The sequence below is a fragment of the Aythya marila genome (genome assembly GCF_965140915.1).
Source record: "Aythya marila genome assembly, chromosome: 2".
Classification (NCBI taxonomy): Eukaryota; Metazoa; Chordata; class Aves; order Anseriformes; family Anatidae; genus Aythya; species Aythya marila.
The window spans coordinates 130,437,414-130,462,021 of NC_139043.1; the positions used below are offsets into that span (position 1 = coordinate 130,437,414).

General features: G+C 37.5%; 1 protein-coding gene across 2 annotated transcripts in view; it reads right to left on the bottom strand.

Moving 5' to 3' along the window:
- The window catches only part of MMP16 (matrix metallopeptidase 16), a 185,529-nt gene that overhangs the window by 85,424 nt on the left and 75,497 nt on the right, over positions 1 to 24,608 (bottom strand). The window contains exon 2 of one of the 2 annotated variants that reach the window (XM_082754834.1): positions 6,872 to 7,020. The exons of the other annotated variant lie outside the window; for it this stretch is intronic. Coding sequence (XP_082610960.1) covers positions 6,872 to 7,020 — 149 coding nt within the window. The remainder of the gene's footprint in view (positions 1 to 6,871; positions 7,021 to 24,608) is intronic. 2 annotated transcript variants of the gene reach the window in all.

Sequence of the window (24,608 nt, forward strand, 5' to 3'; positions counted from 1 at the left end):
AATTTTGTGTCTACAAGCAAAGATGACTAACAAGAGGAACAGTTATCTTGCTATTAGATGTATATTTTGTGGAGCTTCATTGCGTCTGCTGGCATTCAGAAACAAATTTATTTGTTTTTATTCCCACACCCCTTTTTTTTCCCCTTCGTTTGCTACAACTTCTCAACAAAGACTTCATAAGTGTTTCAGAATTAGTAATTTATTCTGATTCATTCAAAGTAATTCTTATCTGTGTTATTGGCTTTCTTACTGGAGGTGTTAAGTTAAAGTATACATACACAAATTTAATCAAATCATTAGTTACTACTGCCAGATTTTTATTTTTTTTAATTCAACATATTGAAACATTCTAACATCATAATAATTTTAAGATCTTCATTAAATGTTCCTACTACATGTATGTCACTGTCTTTCCACACAATGAAGGGTACCAGCTCTATTCACAACTGTAAATAACTAGTGGAGATATCTAACAAGAATTCTGCTTAGAATATTTAAAGTTCTGCACAGAATCAAGTTGAAAATATCTAATATACAAACAACAAAAGCAACCACTTCCGTAGCACTAGACTTTCAACAGAAATGCTGTTTTTGCAATGGCCTTCAAAGTTTTAAAGTATTCATATATTTCAAACACCTCAAATTTGTCAGCATTCCAAATTATCAAAATTACAATGATGTCTTATTCAAAAGAATAAGTTCAACAGAAGTGTTACTAAAAGAACTGTTTCTTACTTGCAGTATAAACGCTTTAGTTTGATTAGAAGTAACAAAACTCAGCAGAAGTGGTGATTTTATGTGAACTGAATATCTGCAGCACAACCAGGATGATAGTAAGATTAAAGACATTTATTGTATAAGTAAAAGACTTATATTGTATAAGACTCCCCTGATACTTTTCCAGTTCATTGACTTTACTCATGCCAGATAATTACTGATGTGAAAGCTGCAGTTTTCCTATGGTATATACCACAACAACGGTAATGTTCTTCAGGCTTGCACAGATGAATTTCTGACCATTAAACTGGCATTTAAGCATTGTTTTGTAAATATATGCACACACCAGCTTTATGAATGGATGATAAGTCACTTGAAATTTCATCTAATTAGAATATAGATACTTTTTAAAATATGTACAGTTAACAAAACTTTTAAAAAAAATAATAATTAAAGAAACAAACAAACAAAAAAAGAAACCAGCCAATTTATTTAATCTTTTCCTGTAGGTATTCTTAGTTAAATATATGTATAATAAATAAATTGTCTTGTTTTGTTCATAAGAAAATGTGGAATGATTGCAGTGCAAAGGACTATTTTTTATATATACATATATATAGTACTAGTGTATATATATGTGTATAGTAAATAATTCAATGAAATCACTGATTCTTCAGTTCTGTACTCAAGAAATGAGATGCATATTGTAAGTTTGATAACTACTACTACGGGACAGACTATATTGCATATGGAATGACTTTTTAGAGATGGGATGATGAAATTTGAATTTCAGTGAAATCAGACACACTTGTTTTCATAAATCCGTGGATTTCACTACATCCCCTGTCAAAGAGTCCCTCCCCAGCTTTCCTGTAGGCTCCCCCTTATGTACTGGAAGGCCACTATAAGACCTCCCTGGAGCCTTCTCTTCTCCAGGCTGAACAATGTCAATTCTCTCAGCCTGTTTTCACAGGATCAGCACTACATCAAAAGAAAGTAGCAAGCAATAAAGAAACACATACACACACACACACAGATTAATAATAATAAAAACAAACAAACAAGCTGTTACTGAAACAAGCTTTCAAGTTACTTCCAAAGTTCAATACTCCTCTAGAAAAAGTTAGTATAAAATGTTTTATGCTTAAGATTTAATACCAAAACAAACAAGTAACATACAAACAAACAAAACAAGACTAGTAGATAGCATGGACTCAGAATTCAACATAATATTATTTTACTAGAAATACTAACAAACAATTTTAAACAAAACAATAGTTCCAAATTTTGAACAAATTTTGAAATTTAAGCAGTCACAATTTGTTTTTCCATTGACTTTGAAGTGGCATGTACCTATCAGAAGTGCTGTGCAGCCTGTCAAGCTTTCATCCTTGTTAGAATGGGCACAGGATGTTCCATGCTGTCATTCTGTGTGGCCTGTTGATATTCTTACTGTTGGTTATACAATGACTGGGACTGTGGTTTGTACACAGCATAAATCCCAATGTAAATGTAAATGGAAGCCTTTGCACAAGTGGCTCACTAGCTTTCAGCAAGTTATCTTCATGTAAAATTTCAGGAAAGATGTAATTTTCTTTGTTTAATGCAGCTGAAGTGTTGGACTGTCACCTGCTCTATTACCCAGATACTAATTGAGCTAAATTTGGCAGTCGGAGTTTTAAACAAAGTATTAAGTTGTTAGTAATGGAGTCAAGTCCTTTCTAGTACAGAAATGAGGCAAAATATTAACAATCTCTGGCACATAATTTTCACTTTCTCTTTTTTTTTTTTTAATGCTAAAAATAGTTTCTTAAACATTAACAGGTCTTACTCTGACTGTGGGGAAGGCTTCTGTCCGTAATCATTAATGCTCATGAAATTTGTGGATACTTACTGTGTTACGTGCTCTTCCATCTGAGGGATAACTGATGTATAAAACATTCGTTTTTATTTTCTTCTGAATATACTACTTATAGCATAATATGATCAATGCTTCCCATGTTCTTGATTGTGTGTTAGAATTTAATTATTTAATATATATATTATTTTATTTTAAAAGGTGCACACTGGTGATGACTGCCTACCTCTCCTTCATATGTTTGTTTCCGAACTTGTGGAAATATTTTATGCAGCAGCCCTTCAATATTAATATTTTATTGGTACTCAATAAAGAGGCTTAATTGTGACTAATGTACTCTATCTGTAGGCATAAATCTTACATCTAATTCTTCTCTTAGGTCCATTAGTTTAAAGCTTGAAGAGCTATATATGTCAAGAGAACTAAAACAGCTTAGACTCACTTAAAATTTGAAAAGATTAAAATAAAAATATGCATCAAAATTATAACATTTCTCCAGGAGAGAGAAATGAAAATTAACTTTTCATTACTCGAGCCTTATCATATCTTTGAGGGATAAGAGGAAGAAAATCTTTCTCCCTCCTCACCTTCTTAAGCCTTCAGGAAAAATTGTGAAAAGTCGTACTTTGTTTTAAAGCAGTCAAAACATTAAAAAAGCTACCTTTTATTTATTTTCCCTGCTTATTCCTCATCAAAGCTGTATAATGGTTATTATATATGTATCTATATAGAGAGAGAGTCAGAGAAACTAAATGGTTGGAAGTGGTCTTTTAGGAAACAAACAAACAAACAAACAAACGCTAATACCACAGAAGGAAAATAAAAAGGGAGAACACCAAAAATCCAATTTGACTCAGTGGCTGGAAAAACTGATTTCAGTTAACTTCTGAATGGCACCCTGAAACTTCTTGTGAAGAGAGATGTTTTCTAAACGTTTTTACTCTTCCCTATTGTTTTCTTACTATCATTACAGGACTTTACTGGCACTCCTCTACGTAACAGAAAACAGTTAAAAAATGGTGTAAGGTATTTCAACACTCTTACTGAGGATGGTTTCTCAGCAAGGCACTGAATGTTTGCTGAGGCAACAAAAATTTATATATACATTTTTCACATAAAACAACATTTACACACAAAACAACACAAAACAACCAATAGAACAGACTACTGATATGATTTCAACAGCTCAAAATTTATCATTCACTGCTCATTGAAATAAAATATATTTTAATTATAACCTATAAAGTAAACTTTCGTTATAAGTTCATCTGAGAACTAAAGTGACCACATTTGCCACCTATTTGTAAAGGATGACATTAAAATAAAATGAATGCTTTGTTACTATCACAGAGATTTATTCACCATCTTATATACTACCATTCTATTTGTATACCAAGAGGTTTGTAATGTATCCCTTTAAACTGCAAAACACATGTTGAAAATAAACATGTATAAGTTTTAAGAAAAGACAGCAACTACTCTTCCTCTGCTTCATATGTTTGTTTCAGGAATGTGAAAGACCAAGAAGGGTCCATTTTCATAATTTTCTTTTTGGATTGATGGGTCATTGTCATTGATCGGTTTGGTAATATATGAACAAGTTGCGTAAAATATTGTTGCACCCCATGCAAATGTCAGAGTATTTTGTCTGCATTTTCCATTCTAATAATTCTATTCAGAATGTCCCTCATTTTTTATGTCATTATGATGATATCTATTTCTACCACTCATATTTCCATATCCCCAGCAATAAACATGTATCGTTTTTTCAAATTACTTGGGAAACAAATTTAAAAATACAGCAAAAACAAGTGAATTGTGAGTAGTAGGGGCAAGATGTTCATATTTATGCATGCCAAAATACTCATTAAGGGATTAACTGTTTCTCAGAATAAGAAATTTCCTCCAGGAGACTTTGATGCTGCTGCTGCAAGACATTATTTCTCTGCTCATGTTCCCATAGTCGATTCCTGTCAAATTACTACAGTAATTTCTTTTAATTGTTCATCCTTCTGCAGACTAAGAGGCAGAGTGTAATCTCTTCTCCAGACATGCTAAAGAAGCAGGTATGCACAAGATGAGAACATGTTTCTATGAGATTCCTGCTACAGTCTTTATTTTGTAATCCCAGCATTGCATGAGATTATAACATAAAAATCAAAGAGAAGCAAATGGTAAACTGTCAAACTTTTCCAGTCAAAAGAGAGTATGTATTCTCTTTATATATAGACAAAAGTGAAAATTATTTCAAAAGTTTACAAATCACTGCCATAAATGAACAATTAAAAAAATATATATCCTTTGCTATGCCGCCACTTCTCACTAGAATATTCAGTGCTGTTAACTGATGGTAACTTGAGGGCACACTTTAGTTTAATGAGTTTTTGTTTTTTGTTTTTTTTTTTTTTTTTCTCAAGACCAATGCAAATGTGACAAGTCTTTAAGAATCAGTTTTGTTCCCAACTTGGCTCAAGTTAATACAACTCCAAATGTGTAAGTAAACATGGAAATCATAAAGCATTAATTATATGTACCTAAGAATCACCATGCTTTAGTCTTTCTTTCTGTGGAGAAGAAAATTATGTATCAAAAGAATGGAAGGTTCGTGTTTGGAAGATTCAGACCCACTAAACTATAAAATGGGTGTTTTGGACTGCTGTATTCTTTGTCTCTTATTTAACAGAAGAAATGAAGACAATCTTTCTGGCATGCTGCCCAACATGCACAGTTTAGAAAACATAAAGTACTTCCTTTTGCAATTAAATATTTTTGTTTGTTTGTTTTAGTTTTTGTTTTTAACTTGCTGACTGATGCAAGAGATGTCCTCCCCTTTTCCTTTCTTTTACCACTTTCTAGCTTCTCTGTACTGCTAATTGAACAGATCATTTTCCTTTTAGTGAAATATATTGCTTCTTACAAAGCTGCCACTAATGTGTCTTTATAAGACTACTAGTGCTGGGTGTAGTAGCACTCTCCCCTCAAAGATCAATCACAAGTTGAATAAAGAGCCCAGTTTTTACAACCTGCAGGCTGGACCATAAACATATCTTTGCGCATGGCTCTCTCACAGGGCGTTTCTTGAGCCTACTGCTATTGCAATGCCTGTTCTAAGGTCCTTTAAATTCCAAAACTGAGGGATGTCTGATCAACTCACCTCCCTTTAGGGCAGCCCTAAAATCTGTTTTCCTTTATTGCTTTTCAATGCAATAATGCATGTGCCAGTGGAATAAAATGATTTTTCCAATCCTGCCAGCATTTTAGGTAGACTCTTCCCTAAACCATAAATGATTGAATAATCATTCATGTCAGCTACTTTGCCAGAAAAGAATAACAAAAGATGACATCAGATTGAGGCTAGTAAGTGGGAAATTAAAGAGGATTTCCCCCAAAAACAAAACAAAACAAAACATTTTTGAGAAGCAGTAGAAACGCATGTCAATAAAGTAATGCTGGATATGTTATTTTGTTATTGTTCTATAGTGTTATTTTGTTGTTTGCTTTTCAGGTAAAGTTACTTCTTCTAAAATCATGAGATTATCTTCATTGCATTTTACCTGGAATGAGTCCAACACTTCAACTCCTAGCCTCAAATAAGCTTTCTTCATACTCATTCTATTTTGCATCTTCTATTATACTCATTCTATTTTGCATCTTTGCACATTTCTAAATTTTGTCATAGCATAGAGCCATTTGGAAGAGTCTTTCAATCTCTTCCCTTCTACAGCATTTGGCTGTGTTTAGTCTCTCAGCAAAATCATATGCTGCCTCCTTTACATGACCAGAATTGCAAAGGGCATGCAAAACTAATCCAGTTTTACTGCACGTGAAAATTAGCACACCTGGTCTTTTGTTACTGGAAACCATGAAATGAATGAACCAGTGGAATGTGCTAACTTTTGTATGTCTTTGTGTGTAATGAGGATAAGGAAATTTACACTAAAGATTTTCCACTGTGAAACATTTAGTGAATTCTTGGCAGTTTCAAAAAGATTTCTCCAGTTCTACACGGATAATCTTCCTTTTCTTTAATTAAGCCTGAAACATTTTCTTTAGAATCATGGGCACAAAAGCAGGCAGCAGTTGACAGCTGACTATCTCCTATTATTAAATACAACAGAACAAGATGAAAATAAAAGAAGTCAAGGAGAGGCAGAAACATTTTTGCTCCCCATCTGAATATGCAATGCTATTTGGATATCCGGGTCACCCTACTTCATTTGCCATATAGTTTTTCCATTTCTATTTTACTCTTCCTGAAACAGAAAAGTCAAGAGCAGTTCAGTACCAGTTACTTACTCAATTGTGTTCCTGTCCACTTTTCCTGTCATATTAATGCCATAGAACTGCTGCATGGCAGCTATAGCTGATTGCATGGTTTCTGCAGAGCGCAACACCGACATTCTGGGGTCAGTTGGTGGAAGGTAGCCATACTTTTGTAACCATACCTGCAATGACAAGTGCAGTGGCTATTAAATAGAAATTAGAGGTAAATAAAGTGTTCCCCTGTAATTAGCTTTGTATGATATATAATGAAGTTTCTGGTTCATCAAGCATAAATCCTGTTAAATCCTGTTAGTTTATTGGAGGTTTGGGTCTTCGGATTTTTTTTTTTTGTCTTTTTTTTTTTCCTTCTGTTTCCAGAGAAGAAATTCTTTGGGCCTTTCATTTCTTCTCCTTTATTAAAGATTCTGCTGTTCCCAGACTTACAGTGTTTTTTACCCAGGAGCCAGTTCTCTTTATTATCTGAAACTGCCTCCTTCAATTATTTTTTTAATGTACTTATTTATTTGAAGTTACAACTTAACCACCTATCCCTTGCTGTAGGCACTTCAAAAAAAATGTAAAGCAGGCAAAATGTAAAATCTACAATATATGCCACATATAATTGACTGTCCAACAGATACATAATAATATTTACCAACTATAATAAATCCACAATAGCTCTCACACAGTTACACTGCATTGTTCTCTACTCTCAAGGAATATGAAAGAGAGGGTGAGAAGAGATTCATTTTCCAGAATGAATATCAAACTCACATATTCATAAGCAAAGCAGGTGGCTGGGAAAGAGGGAAGGAGTAGTCTGTGCACACTTACAGGAATCTCCCTGGTAAGAGGATCCTCCTTTTCAGATCCAGATAGATTTAGTGCCAACTCTTTATGTTCATAATTGTGTATAAGTAAGAAGGAGAGGGCATGGTCCAAATAACTGAAAGCTGTGTGGATTACAGCCAATGTCTTAGTACACCTGGAAAAACTCTCTGCAACATGCTGTCCTCTTAAGGCAATGTTTCACAAATGAGTAGCTGCAGTTATCCCTAATGTTTTGAAGCATTCTCAAAATCCAGCCTATACAAAACACAGTGTAAGACTTTTAAGCTGATGAGAGAACTGATATATCTTTGAAAACGTCTTTGCTTCTCATGTGAGTAGAACTACTCACTACAATGAAAAGTGTACATATTGCCACTACACAAGAAATGGTTAAATCGTCCTCCTTTAGCTTCACTCTCCACAGTAAGAAAGCACATGCAACCCCATAAATCAGTTTTTCCATTCTTAAATGAATTAAGAAATTCAGTCACCTCTCTCAGATCTATCACATTCATGGATTCAGAATTGTTACGTTAATAAATTTTATCCACCTACTCTCCCCTTATAAGTGTGCCATGGGCTTTGTCTACCTTATACAACGCTGCTGGGTTATTTACCTGTTTATACACACAGTTTACACACATCCTGACACCAAACCATGCAATTGCAATTTTCAACCTTAAGTTTAGCTTGCAGAGTCCTGTCCATAGAAAGATAATCATGTTTGTGGTTCACTTCCATTTTACATATCTAAAAAACACCCTAAGCTTTCCAGAGAAGTACCCCAAGATGGAACAATTTGTTGTCATGTTTAACTTTTCTACGCAGTGAACATGAATTATAAGTTCACTTTGGCATAGTGCAATTAAAGGATCAAACCAGCACTAAAGATAGGGGAAATCTTCAGGTTATAAACTTGGATATTTCTAATTTAAATAGGTTTACATATCCAGAGACATACACAATCTCAAAAATGTTTGTGAGCTCTGCACAATGGGGAGACACAATACAGACAGCATTAAGATGTAGCCTAACCTCTGTCACCTTCACACTATCTCTATGTACAGGAGCCCTTCAGAATAAGAACAGAATTATATTTAATAGAATGATGCTCTTATTTCCCATTAAACTGAACAATTACAATCTGTAGCTACATCCAATTTTGTATTCTCCTGACCTCTTGCACTTTTCAGCTTCAAGGATGAACTTATGAACTTTACATTTTGTATTATTTTGTGTCATCACACTATTTAGCTTATGTGTCATTTTCTGCTGGAAGTCTACTTTTCCTTCCGTTACTGGAGGATGGCTCTGAAAGGCCAGCTTGGGGTGGAAGGTTGGCAAGATATAATATGTGGAAACGTAACCATGAAAGTAACAAATTAGTTTGATGCAGAGTGGGTTGATTTCAAGATAATTTGTAGAGTTCCTCTGAATTAGTACTTACAAATAATATATCTAAGGATGGGGTTACTTTGAGATTCATCAAGCCATTAAAGAAAAAACGAGAAGAATGTCAAAATATACTAAAACAAATGATCACCTTAGGAAGAAAAATAATTCTGAGCAGCATATCACTGCTCCCAAAACTGATGCCACCTTCTTGCCAGCATTAATTTGGTATGCAGACACACAGTAGGGCTTTCCATAAAGTTCTCTTTTGTGTGTTAAGGGCACAAAAATTTCCTTGGTAGGCTTGAGAGACCACTTATCACCACTGAAAAACATCCTTACTGTGGCAAACTGAAGGAGATGGGTATGGGGTTACAATTTACCAGATTTACCAGAAGCTGAAGTTTCAGATACCTAAATTAGAAAGGGTGTAAGGAGAGAAAGAGAGAGAAAAAAGGGCTTGGGGAACACTGCTCATGAAAGAAAGGCAGAGGAGTGGACAAACTGGAATTAAGAACAGTACCACTGCAGACACAGGAGAAAAAGAAAAAGAGGTGGCTCAGAAACAGCAGGAGCCTATTCCCTTTTAAAAATACAGGACACCCAATAATCACTCCCTAATGTTGAATAAAGGAAGTAGACCACCTGGCTCTTCCCTTACAATTCAAAATAGCAAATAAAAGACACAGTATGTCTGGAAAGTCAGAGGACAGTCAGAAAACAAGTTCCTTTTTCTGAAAATTCAGACTAATTGGCATCCAAGGCTAATAACTAGTGAATGCCTGAAAGCAAGCTCAGATACTACTAAAAGCTATTAGTGTTCTATAGTATTGTGCAGCATGAAACAAGACAAGAGACAACAAATCTGGTTTCTGTGTCATTCCTCAGATTTCCCAATTTTTTACTAAAGGATTTTGAAGGACCTTGGATCAGTATGCCAGGTGACTGAAATATGTGTCTAAGACTCCATTGTACACAGTCCAAAAGCTGGGAACTAGGAAAGAGAAACTTAACTTTAAAATTAAGTCCAGAATATAAAGGTGGCAAAAATATCAGAAAGGAAAAGAATGAGGTAGCCACAGCAGGAGAACAAATTAAAACAATTTTCTCACAGTCTTGTAATTTTGAGGCAACCTATTTAAGAAATTATGGCCAGAAGACTTTCTCCCTCACTCAGTAATGAAATTAAATGTCTCTCTGCCTTAACACACTTCAGAAATATTAGCAAGTAATCTATCATTTTGAGGAACTTGTTTGTCCTGGAAAAAGGAACTAGTGAAGTGCATCCTTCTAACACATAATCTTTGGGATGCTAACAAAGACACTGCATGGACTCCAAAATAAGTGATATCTCACATTTCTTTATACAGTATAGGAAGATAAAATACCACTATTTCAATTGAAGCTTCTGAAGCTTCCTTATTCAGCAGCAATCTGACAGCCATGTTAACCTCTTACGGTAACCACAGAAAAACACAGCTGCAAGACAACAGGCTCCACCACTTCCCTCTCTATTACAATGCTTTGCCATCCTCTGCGAGGTTTGCCTCAGAACTGAATCTCCCTTGTTGTAACTTAAGCCTATAGCTTCTCATTTTTACCTGGTGAAGGGAACTAATTATTCTTTTCCCCTCTGCAGCAGCCTTTTATATATTAGAACTCTCTTATGTGAGTCACTCTACTCTTTTAAAATAAACTAAATGAATGCCATTTGTTTAATCTCAGAGACTTTTCATTGTTCACACTAACCTCTAGGAAACTAGAAGCTAAAATCTATCTTCACTAAGCATCTGCTTGCCCTAGATTTGTATATTGGTTCTTATTGTCCTATTAACAAACACTGGATTTTTAACTGAAGACTGTTAGATGTAATTCAGAAGGATGTGGACACTCAAAGGTTTGGTTTTGGACAAAAGTACAGAAATAAAATTAAACTAAAACTATTTTTTTCTCACTAATTGAACTTCAAGACTTACGTATCATTTATTTAGACATTTTAAAATTATAAAACCATGCTCTACATATACTATGCCTTTTGCATTAGAAGAATTCCCCCTACATAATTTCATTTCTTCCATAAGGAAAAAAATAAAAGTAAACAAAGCTCACAGGTGAAGAAATGAGAAATGCTAGGAGTTTGTAGGGGAACTGCAGGAATCTGTGGAACCCATAAGTACTTAGAACATGAGCTGTATTAACTTCCAGATTTAAGATGTCATTAGCCATATGCCTAAGGTTTTTTGATAGTTTGTGTGTCTCCTGCCAGGATGAGAACTTTTCATCTTTCTTTGTATCTGCTACTACTGCTATGCTATACCAATAATTTAGCTACAGAATAGATATCACTTTGTCATTCATCTGTATGTTTTCTCTTTTAAGGGAGAAAGTATGGGTTAATTTAAAATATATGAAATACAGTGGTGGACTTCAGTCATTCAGATCTTTGCTAGTTTGGGAAGAAAGAGTACTCTTAAAAACACCATGTTGACACCAGACGGTTACAGAAACAAAGATAATCGATATATCATAATAAAAGATTAAGAAGTGAGATTATTATGAAGAGTATCTGAGAGCTTTGTGATTTCTAAGATAGAATTTATCAATGAATCATCAGCGTTACTTAATGACTGCACAGTATAAGCTACAGTATATTTATGTTCTATAAAACTGAAACCTTAGTAAATCAAACAGGCTCAGAAAGCACAGATCAAAACAATTTCATGAATACCTTCATTAGTGCAGCTGCATATCATTATTATTCATGTATTCTTGTTCCTTTCTCAGATTTTATCATAAAAACAAAATTCCTGTAGGTACTGAGTAAAACTCAGATTTTTTAACTTCAAACTGTTTTTTTTTTTGTTTGTTTGTTTGTTTGTTTGTTTGTTTGTTTTTGTTTTTTTTTTTTTAAGGTACTTCTACTAAAAACAATTTAAGTGAAATTATTTAAAATGTCTGAGTAATTGAGGAGATTTATATTTTCAAAAAACATATATTTAGGAATCTAACTTTTACTGATCACCACAAGATTTAGCAGTTTAGGTGCTGATATCACCTTGAAAAGAACTTGAAAGTTTTACTATGATATAGATAAATAAGCCAAGTTCAGAATTAGTAACTGTATAGCCAGCTTAGTTCTCCATGTAGGCCAATTAATCGTACACCCTGCAATAATCTGCAATTTCCAAAAAAAGTTAATACCTATCTCCTTTAGAGTTTGCATATCAGCTTGTTACTGCTACTGTGATACCATCTGAAACTGCCCTGGTGTTTATAAAGTACTATTGAAACTGATTCAATATGCTTAGAATCGAAAGAATAATATATCAACGATATTTTTTTTTCTTTTTGTCCCAGCCATGCTTGCATCCTAGCAACGTTGTATTGTTGCAAGTTTTTAATGTCTAATGGTACATTTTAGTTGCAGGCCTAACTTCTGCAGCCAGTAGTGACTTTTCAGTGGCAACTTGATAGATAGCCAGAGTAAGTAATACAGAACTAAGCACTTGCACAGACCAGTATAAGGAATTTTCTTCTGTTTTTCCTACCTCTTATCTCTGATTCCACCAATTTCTTACTGATGATTACCCTTTTTAACACCAATGTGAATTTACAGAACACAGATAATTGTATACACAGTATATATTGTGTATGGTATCTATATGGTGAGAGAAAATTCTTAGTGACATCCTTCCCCCCAAAAGCATATCAGACTAGGAGAATCCAACCTAGTCTATCAGAAGAGACTAACAGATGTGAATACAAATTATGATAGACAACATAATAGCTTAATGGTCATGATCAGTTTGCTACCTATGGTTTAATTTGGGATAACTAATATTTAGCAACTAAAACTGAGCTTGCACATTCAGAATAAGGTCTTTTGCAATAGGGTCTTAAAAGTAGAAAAAGCCTATAGGATATTTAGATTGCAGACCACACTGTAGTAAAAACTTAGATGTAGTCTTTGAAGCAGTAGATTTGAGCTCATAGTGGACCAGTGTTGTGGTTTTACTAAGCTGGGCAGCCAAGCTCCACCACAACTGCTCTTTCACTCCCCATCCTCAAAAGGAAAAGGGAGATAAAATAGGGTGAAAGGGGCTCAAGGGGCAGAGAAAATGGGATAAAAAAGGCTCAGAGGATGAGATAAGGACAGGGAGATCACTCAACAATTATTGTCACGGGCAAAACAGACAGCATAGAGAGATTAAAGAAATTTACTATCTATTACTAACAAGCTAGAGAAGTGAGAAACAAAACAAACTAAAACCACCTTCCCCCCCATCCATCCTCTTCTACCTCCTCCCTATGAGTGGTGCAGGGGAGCAAGGAATGAGGGCTGCAGTCAGTCCCTAACGCTTTGTCTCCGCAGCTCCTTCATGGTCACTCTCTGCCCCTGCTCTGCTCCGATATGGGGTCCCTCCCACGGGATGCTGTCCTTTCCCAATTGAACCTGCGGGGGCTGCCCACAGGCAGTAGCTCTTCAAGCACTGCTCCCACATGGCTCCGTACCATGGGGTCCATCCCCCAGGAGCAAACTGCTCCAGCACGGGTCCCCCATGGGTGGCAGCTCCCCCCCATACTCCCTGCTCTTGCGTGGGCTCCTCTCCATGGGCTGCAGCTCTTTCCCAGGGCCTGCTCCTGTGGGGGCTCTCCATGGGCCACAGCCTCCTTCAGGCCACATCCACCTGCTCCACCGGGGGCTCCTCCATGGGCTGCAGCGTGGAGATCTGCTCCATGTGGGACCCATGGGCTGCAGTGGGACAGTCTGCTCCACCAGGGGCCTCTCCATAGGCCGCAGGGGAACTGCTGCTGCATGCCTGGAGCACCTCCTGCCCTCCCTCTGCACTGACCTTGGGGTCTGCGGGGCTGGTTCTCACTCTTCTCACTCCTCACTCTCCCAGCTGCAGTGTTGTTTTTTTTTGTTTGTTTGTTTGTTTTTGTTTTTGTTTTTGATCTTTTTGGATTTCAGTAAAGCTTTTGACACAGTTTCTGATAGGATTGTACTGGACAAAATGTCCAGTATACAGGTAGACAAAAACATCAGACAATGGGTGAATAATTGGTTGACGAGTAGGGCTCAAAGGTCTGTGGTAAATGGGGCCACATCAGGCTAGCGGCTGGTCACCAGTGGGGTCCCCCAAGGCTCCATTTTAGGGCCAGTTCTCTTAAATGTTTTTATAAATGATTTGGAGGTAGGACTAGAAGGTGTTTTGAGCAAATTTACTGATGATACTAAACTTGAAGGAGTTGTTGACTTTGTTGAGGGTGGAAAGGCCTTACAGAAAGACCTGAACAGACTGGAGAGCTGGGCAGTCACCAACCGCATTTAAAAAGTTTAACAAGAGCAAGTGACAGATTCTGCATCTGGGACTGGATAAGCCTGGCTATATATACAGACTGGGTGACAAGATGTTGGACAGTGGCCCCGCAGAGATGGATCTGGGGGTTTTGGTTGATGGCAAGCTGAGTATGAGCCAACAGCGTGCCGTGGCAGCCAGGATGACCAACCATATCCTGGGATGCATCAAGCATGGCATTGGTAGTTGGTCGAGGGAAGTGACTGTCCTGCTCTACTCTGTGCTGGTGTGGCACAAGTACTCAAGTACTGTGTGCAGTTCCGAGCACCACAGTACAAAAAGGACATGAAACTATTGGAGAGTGTCCAGAGAAGGGCTACTAAGATGATGGAGGGCCTAGAGGAGAAGACGTACAAGGAGCAGCTGAGGTCACTAGGTTTATTTGACCTGAAAAAAAGGAGGCTGAGGGGAGACTTCATCACAGTCTACAGCTTCTTCATGAGGGGGAGTGGAGGGGCAGGCGCTGATCTATTCTCTTTAGTGACCAGTGATAGGACCTGAGGGACTAGCGTCAAGCTGCGACAGGGGACACTCAGGCTGGACATCAGGAAGAGGTTCTTCACTGAGAGGGTTGTTATGCACTGGAACAGGCTCCCCAGGGATGTAGTCACTGCACTAAGCCTGTTAGAATTTAAGAAGCGTTTGGACTGTGCTCTTAGTCATATGGTCTGAATTTTTGGATAGACCTGTGTGGTGCCAGGAGTTGGACTTGATGATCCTTATGGGTCCCTTCCAATTTGGAATATTCTATGATTCTATGATTCTAGTTCAGTGTTGCTACAGTTGGTTCATTAAAATTACCTGAGGCATCTCCACAGCTTTAGCATGTATATCCTTATAATTTTTTTTCCTATGCCCCGCTACAAAATGGGTGGGAAACTGAACGTTCATATTATGTAAGTCTCAGTATGAAACCACATTTGCCAGTACATAGAATCATAGAATCATAGAATATCCTGAGTTGGAAGGGACCCTTAAGGATCATCAAGTCCAACTCTTGACACCGCACAGGTCTACCCAAAAGTTCAGACCATGTGCCTAAGTTCACAGTCCAATCTCTTCTTAAATTCAGACAGGCTCGGTGCAGTGACCACTTCCCTGGGGAGCCTGTTCCAGTGTGCAACCACCCTCTGTGTGAAGAACCCCCTCCTGACGTCCAGCCTAAATTTCCCCTGCCTCAGCTTAACCCCGTTCCCGCGGGTCCTGTCACTAGTGTTAATGGAGAAAAGGTCTCCTGCCTCTCGACACCCCCTTACGAGGAAGTTGTAGACTGTGATGAGGTCTCCCCTCAGCCTCCTCTTCTCCAGGCTGAACAGGCCCAGTGACCTCAGCCGTTCCTCGTACGTCTTCCCCTCAAGGCCTTTCACCATCTTCGTAGCCCTCCTCTGGACACTTTCCAACAGTTTCATGTCCTTTTTATACTGTGGTGCCCAGAACTGCACACAGTACTCGAGGTGAGGCCGCACCAGCGCAGAGTAGAGCGGGACAATCACCTCCCTTGACCTACTAGCGATGCTGTGCTTGATGCACCCCAGGACACGATTGGCCCTCCTGGCTGCCAGGGCACACTGCTGGCTCATATTCAACTTGCTGTCTACCACGACCCCCAGATCCCTCTCTTCTAGGCTGCTCTCCAGCGTCTCATCGCCCAGTCTGTACATGCAGCCAGGGTTTCCCCGTCCCAGGTGCAGGACCCGGCACTTGCTCTTATTGAACTTCATGCGGTTGGTGATCGCCCAGCTCTCCAACCTGTCCAGATCCCTCTGCAAGGCCTTTACGCCCTCATTTGAGTCCACAACTCCTCCAAGTTTGGTGTCATCAGCAAACTTGCTCAAAATACCCTCTATACATGTTCATGTATATTTCCTACAGGAAGTCAGGAGAGAGGGGACAGAGCCTGGAATTGCCCCATGCAAGTATATGGTGATCAAGATCATTTTAAAAGCTCACACTTGCAGTGAGGAGTAATTCCACTTCAAGTCAAGACTGCATAAGATCTGCCTAGTTAGTGACTTGAACCAAAGATACAGCACAATTAAATAGGCAAAATATATTAAAAAATGATTGCTGATTTCCCAATATTTATGATTCTATTTTAGTTTAAATGTGCTAAATTCTTTGCTTTACTGTCACACTTGAATATGGAAAAAACACGTACCTTGAGAGCTGCAGTAATGAAAGAGGTTCCCAGTAAGTAGAAAAGGTAGGAACTGCATGTACTGCTGTGCTTCAGAGACTCAGAAATATGCTTGGAACAAGGGTCAGATATTACCCAGTTCCCAAGGCAGGAGTTACATTTTTCATTTACAGAGTGTCTGTACAGGGAGTGGGTTAGTGTTATAACAGATTACGATACGAATCTTTGCCATGGAAAGAAACTCTTTGTACCTTGATCATTCCCCATAACATTATACATATTTATAGCTGACTGTAGAATGTGAAACTTATTCATTAGTTTCTCAAGGAATATTTCTCCAGTCATGAATAGAAATCTCTGAAGAAGTCTGGCATGGACCCAGATCAGTGGAAAGACTACCACAAATAAAACTAACAGTTCTAGTAGATGTAAATACTCCTTCATACAGCTTATGTTAGGGAACACCATCCTTACATCATAGTAGAATTTCTATAGCTTCTTTGAAAATTTGAAAAGCAATGCTAAGGATGCTGTGCTGAATAATCAGGCTGTTTAAGTCATGATTACTTACGAGTTTTATCTGATACTTTAAACGCTATGAAGATGATAAAGGGACTGGAGCACCTCTCCTATGAGGGACAGGTTGAGAGATCTGGAACTCTTCAGCCAGAGAAGAGGAAGCTCAGGGGGAATCTTATCAATGTATACAAATACTTGAAGGGACGATGTAATGAGGATGGAGCCAGGCTCTTTTCTGTGGTGTGTAGTTCCAGGACAAGAGGCAATGGGCACCAGATGGAACACATGAGGTTCAATCTAAACATCAGGAAGCACTTCTGTACTGTGTGGGTGGCAGAGCACTGGCACTGGTTGCCCACAGAGGTTGTGGAGTCTTCCTCCTTGGAGATCATGAGAAGCTGCCTGGACATGGTCCTGAGCAACCTGCTCTAATTGTCCTTGCTGGAGCAGGGACGTTGGACCAGATGGCTTCCAGAGGGCCCATCAACCTCAACCATTCTGTGATTCTGTGATTCTAAACTGAAGCATCCGGAGAACTTGCAGAATCCTATTCATACTGGCTCAAACCTGTTCATACTGGTTCAGGGGAAAGTCCCTGAGGGACAAGAAATCTAGGTAAGTATTACATTATTGGTATTTTTATTGCATTTTGTTTGTTTGTTTGTTTCCTTGTTGTTTTCTCCCTCCTCCCCCTGAGGTCTGTTGTAACAATTACTCTAAAATTTTTCCAGGCTCTTTCTCATACTGTCAAACAAAAGGATAGACTATTTTACTGTGTACGGTATTTCCACCTAAAGTAAATGTATATTTTAGGTCGCAGAGGGAAAGGTGTATAGATTCAAACAAGAATCTGTCCCAAGGGTGGCTAATTTAAGTTAGCAATTCTAACAAACCCCTCTCAAGTGACTTCATAGCAAAACTTTGGGTTGAAATGCAAGACTACTAACATTGGCTAAGCATATACCCCTTGCAAATTATGGTTCTAGTGACTGATTTTCTTAGATAGATGCTCTCCTCATGGAGAAGAAGGGTCTTCATTTGGAATAATAACTTACATGCTTGTACCCAATGTTATTCCAAGATCTCCAAAACGGGAAGAGTAGTAGTTATCCAGGAGGAAAAAGATATTTACATTCTTGTTTTCCTGAACAATTTTATGGACCCTCTCTGCTCATAAGTCACAAGAACTACTAACATGAGGACAAAAAAAGGACTGATAGAGAATTGGTTAATATCAACATGGGAACAACACTAATTATTAGTGTTTATGCAGTAGAAGACATATAGATGTTACAGAGTCCTATTGTGCTACACTAAGAAACCTAGAATGAGAGTCAATTCCTTCATCATAAATAAATATTGTCTAGTGTAATGTGAAATGAAGAAACAATTTAGAGGAAGGAAAGACTTAAAGATCATGTGAAAAGAGGATGAAATGCAGCATAAAAGAAACACTGGCAGGTGTTATATGTACAATAGGTGCTGAGTAATTTAAGCTTTTAAACAAGATAAGGTAGAAAAATAATGAGGAATTCTTAGTTGTCATCCACAATCACTTGGAAAAAAAAAAAAAAAAGAGGGGACAGTCTTGGAGATAATAACTTATCTAGCAGAGTGCTGTAAGATTAAGGGAACAAGTCCTCATGTTCAAAGATGAAAATAAATTCAGGGAAGTTAATTCTCCACAAAGCTCTCATTTTACTTTATCTGTTCTACAGCACATTTTACTTATGAATCTCAAACTAAGGAAGCACTTTTGTGGAACTTTGCTACTTTTTTCCTGATAGCTAAGCACTCTGTTTTCTAGAATACATTTTACAAGAAGTGTGGTCTATTTCTTTGATAACCATCAAAGATGTTTTATGGTACAGAGATTGCCCACAATATCCCATGATCTCGTCACTATAAGTCCACAAGTCATTTTATTTGTCCCTGTAAACATTTGCTTCTCATTGCATCTGTCTCTCTCTGTGAATCTTCTGAAAGGTTACTTATGTGTTCACACCTGGAATATCCTTGATCTTTGCTGAGTTTAGATTGCTTTCTCTCTTTTGCTGATTCTTGTCATTTGTAACTGTGGGGGTTTATTCAGATGCCTGGATGCCAGAACAGCATGGGACAGGTCACCTGACTGGCATATATCAAACAAAAAAATGATGAGGCTGGAGTCAGAACAATCCTGGTTGAGCCACAGGCCCATTATGTGTTCCTGGGAAAATTAACTGGATTTCTTGGCAGCAAAGATAAGAATGAGTGATGCTTCTAAACTTTCCTCAGCCCAGCATTGTAAGAAATCCGACAGGGTTTGGAACATATAAAATGCTATCTAAATGCAACTGTCATCTATGGTTGTCTCAAGGAAGGCAAGTGTTAAAAATGACTCTCTCATCACACTCCAGAAAATTACCCAAAGTTGAGGGATAAACCCCACTTTGTGATTGCCTTGATATTGGTATATTTGATCGCTATAGCTTTTCCCTAACTTACCTACAAGCTAGGTTTTTTTTTTTTTTTAGTCTAATCCATGTGTGTATTGCTGGCACTATATTAACTGTGCTTATTATCACAGTATTTCATTGCAGAGTTGTTTCTTCCATTTCATTATTTCTAAAAGTAAACAAGGAACTGAACACCAACCAAGAAAACATAGTTTGCTTCATAGCTCCTACAGATTTGTTTATCTTGTTTTAGATTCCACAGGAGTAGAGAAAAGCCCTCACACAGATATGCTAACCAACCAAAGCAATGCATTTTATGATTTCTTTATGAATGAATTCATAAAGACTGCCTAACTACTTCCATCACCATCCTATACAAGCAACAAAGTCTCAAAGTGGTGGAAATGATCACAGACCTTTTAGGCTCTGAGAATATAATTGCAGTGAGTCACATATTTCAAAAGGGAGTCATTTGTATTAGTAAGATTTAACAGTAATTTAGGATTTTCCCTTAAAGCCTGTAGTCATGCACATCATCATCAACATCAGACAAATAGAAATTTTGTAGTACTATAAAATTAAGTTGAAAAATCATGGTTATTTGACATGTCTTCAAGGGCACAGTTTTAAATCATATGCTGTAGTGTAATGTGCTATAATATATATACATACATTTTATGTATATAAGGAAATCAGGCAAAAATGTCAGGAGGCCTTCATCAGTGAACAAGGAGCTCCTTGACAAATTCAAACACAAAAAAGAAAGCCTACAGAGAATGGAAGCAAGGACAGATAGCTTGGGAGGAATACAGAGAAATCATCTGAGCAGCCAGGAATCAGATTAGGAAAGTTAAAGCCCTGGTAAAATTAAATCTGGCCAGGGACATCAAGGGCAACACGCAACACTTCCACAGGTACATTGGTGATAAAAGGAAATTGTGGTCCTTCTCCAAAAGGAGACAGGAGTCCTAGTTACCTGGGATATGGAGCAGGCGGAGGTACTCAACTTTTTTGTCTCAGTCTTCACTGGCAAGTGCTCTAGCTACACTGCCCAAGACACAGAAGACAAAGGTAGGAACTAGGAGAATGAAGAACTACCCACTGTACAGGAAGATCATGATCTAAGGAACCTGAAGGTGTGCAAGTCCATGGGATCAGATGAGATGCATCTGTAGATCTTGGGGGAACAGTTGGATGCAGTTGCTAATCCACTGTCCGTCATATTTGAGAAGTCATGGCAGTGGGGGACAGTGGGGTGAAGTTCCCACTTCTGGGAAGATGGGAAGCAAAACCTCTCATAAGAGGGGAAAACAGGATGACGCAGGGAACTACAAGCCAGTCAGTCTTACCTCTGTGCCTCGCAAAATTATGAAGCAGATCCTCCTGGAAACTATGGAAAATAAAGAGGTGATTTGTGACAGCCAACATGGCTTCACTAAGGATGCCTGACAAAGTTGGTGGCCTTCAACAACAGGATTACAGCACCAGTGGATAGAGGAAGAGCAACTGACATCATCTACCTGGACTTGTAAAAAATATTTGATGTTGTCCTACATGACATCCTTGTCTTTAAACTGGAGACAAATGGATTTGACAGGTGGATGACTCAGTGGATAAGGAATTGGCTGGACGGTCACAGTCAGCGTTGTGGTCAGAGTCTTGATGTCCAAGTGGAGATCAGTGACGAGTGGTATTCCTCAAGAGTTGGTATTGGGACTGATGCTCTTTAACATCTTTGTCAGCAACATGGACAGTGGGATTGAGTGCACTCTCAGCATGTCAGCCAATGACACCAAGCTGTGTGGTGCTATCAATATGCTGGAGGGAAGGGATTCCATCAAGAGGGACCTTGTCAGGCTTGAAAGATGTGCCTGTGCAAACCTCAGAAAGTTCAGTAAGTCCTGCAGCTAGGTCAGGGCAATTCATAGCATAAATGCAGGAGTGAAGAAGGGAGTTTGAACAGCTCTGAGGAGAAGGACTTAGGGTTGTTGGTTAATGAAAACCTCAACATGATCTAGCAATGTGGGCTTGCACCTCAGAAAGCCATTGTATCAAAAACAGCATGGCCATCAGGTCAAGGGAAGTGATTCTGTTGGAATGAGCCCAGAGAAGGCCCACAAAGATAATCAGAGGGATGGAGCACCTCTCCTATGAAGAGAGGCTGAGAGATTTAGGGTTGTTCAACCTAAAGAAGGCTCCAGGGAGACCTTATAGCAGCCTTCCATTACCTAAAGGGGGCCTACAAGAAAGATGGAGAGGGACTTTTTATTGGGCCATGTAATGATAGAACAAGGATATAACAAGTAATAGAACAAGGGTTAATGGATTTAAACTGAAAGAGGGTAGATTTAGATTAGATATAGGGAAGAAATTTTTTACTATGAGGGTGGTAAGGTACTGGCACAGGTTGCCCATAAAAGCTGTGGATGCACCACCTCTGGAAGAATTTAAGGCTGGGGCTTGGATGGGGCTTTGAGCAACACCCTATACTTGGATCTAGGAGATCTTAAAGGTCCCTTCCAAACCAAACCATTCTATGATTCCATGATTCTACGATATTGACAGTACACTAAACAAAATATATTAATTAGCATGGTCCTTTTAATATGTCCCAAGTGGTTGTTTCAAATTATCTTAATAAAAGTACTGTATTTTTGTTCTAAGACATTTACATAGGAAATACATAAATACATAATGTACCAACAGATGGTGTTGTGCTACTTTATAAAGGCTCGTAGGAAGACAGTCCATTGTAATAAAATCAAAAGGTCATGCTGCAAAGTTCCTTTTGGGAAAAGATTACTCAAACCATATCTGACACTTGGTATTTGAATCCATTAGATAAAATAACTCTACTGTTATAGTTTATGAACTTTTAAGTTTATAACAGTGAAGTTAAACATCTATAAGGCATGTGACTTGGCCAAACTTTTTTTTTTTTTTCTCTCGGTATCACATTTAATTTTCTTCATTACCAAGTTTATTCTTATTGTTTTATAAACATAAGAATAAATAATATTTTTAATCATAAAAGTATACATTAAATTTCCATACAAATATTTCCCATGGAGATATTTATATATTAAATGTTCTCATAGTATGGATAAAACTCAAACTGCAAGAAAGCAATAGAACAGAAATGCAATAACTAATTGCACACATTGTAGGTTTATACTTTATAGGTTTGTTGTATTTTATTGTTGTTGTTTTTGGTTTGTTGTTTTTTATTGTTGTTTTTGTTGTTTGTTTGTTTTTTGATGACTTGTTTTTTTACAAGTAAGATTGCATGTAAATTCATATGGTACTCAACTTAAGCAGTGTTTGAAAGTATGTGTCTGAAAAACAATTGGATAAACTAAACAAAACAGCAAGGTCACCTCCAGTGGAAACAGGAGGCATTCAACTGAACAGAGAGATCCCTTATTTTGGTGAATATTATTCTTCCTTTCTTCCTTCCTTCTGTCCTTCCTTTCTATGCCTTTTTAGCAACTACTGATGTCACTACCACTTGCAGTGTATGTTTTTATGACAGTATATGTGCTTCCTCTGGTCAGAGGAAGAGTTTTTAAATATAAATTGACTGTAAAAATGCTTTTAAATTAAAAATATTTTTTCCTGTTTTCTGTTTTTCAAAATCAGCTATTTCAGATATAAACTTTAAAGATTCTGTGCTTCCTGTCTGAATATCCATCCATATCATTCCACATTTTAGAAATATTTTTTTAAAATTATTTTTATTTTTGTTCTTTTTTTTTTTTTGTTGTTTTTCACATTCAGGTTAGTATAAGATTTGTGATATTCTTCAGTACTCTAATGACTCTGAAAAATCTAATTACTGTTTTCCTGCAGAAACTTGTAGATAGAAGATAAACATTGGATTTTATAAGGCACAGTATTACCTACAGATAATATTAGGTTGTCCCTTCCCAGGGGAAGACAGGAAGAGGATGTAGTGCATAAAAAGTAATACTGTGGTTTCTGAAATGACTTTATTTGGTCCAAATGGCAGAGTGGAAAAATAAATAAATAAATAAATAAACTGTGACACCTAGTTAAAAAAAAAAAAAAAAAAAATAACATCAAACAACAACAACAAAAAACTAACCAACCAACCAACCAAAAAAGACTTGTTCCTTCTGCCAGGGAGCAGAAAGGAAGTGTAATCCCTAAAACATATAATTTCTTAGGAACAATGCATCCAGTTGGGAGGAAGGAGGACAACTTTCTAATTCAGTCACTCACTTCCTGTTTTTCAATGAAGACAATTCATTCAACTACATAGTAACTCTATCTGATCAGAAACTCTAAGAATGAAAAGGAAAAGGCAGCACAGATGTAAGCTTGTTTTATGTCAGTCCCAATCTCTTTCAGTTTCTGACTTATTCCCCAGTTTTGAAGATGGTGCAGCAAAGGAATTTCCATGGGATATTGATCTGTAATGAATACTCCCCACTTCCACTTCCAACCTGCCAATAGAAAATACCCATGGGAGAAGGTAAATCTGTTACAGGGAGGGTAGAGATCAACCAGAGTCCAGCTTATTTTTGCATACTTGCTTCTACGGATTCTCTTTGATAATTTATTCAAATAACATCTGTTACATTTTCCACTTGTACATATGGTTTGAATGGTGCTACAAAGTGCCCTACAACTGAAGAGGTAATGAGAAGACTAGATAAATAGTTTTACTTTTTTTTTACACATCATCTTCAACAGTGATCACATACCTTTCATAAATTCTGTTCCAGCATGGATTGCAATAGGTCAATATAGTAGCTTTTCTGGCTAGACTTCAAATCTTAAGTAACAAGAAAATGTGAATTTTGTATGGGTGAGACATTATCATTGCTTCAAAGTCACCGCAGAGTCTGTTACAATTGACTCCTGCTGTAGATGTTAAGGTAAGGGAAAAGAAAGAAAGTAGAGAAAAATGTCTTGCCTGCTACGGTAAAGACCATATCAATTCTGAAGTAAAACATTCCCTTTCCACAAAACCATCTGTGTAGATCAATGACAGAATATGACCAACTCAGGCTAGCTGTACTAGCCTCCTACTTTCAAAAAGATAAAAAATCCTTATTCTTCATTTGACA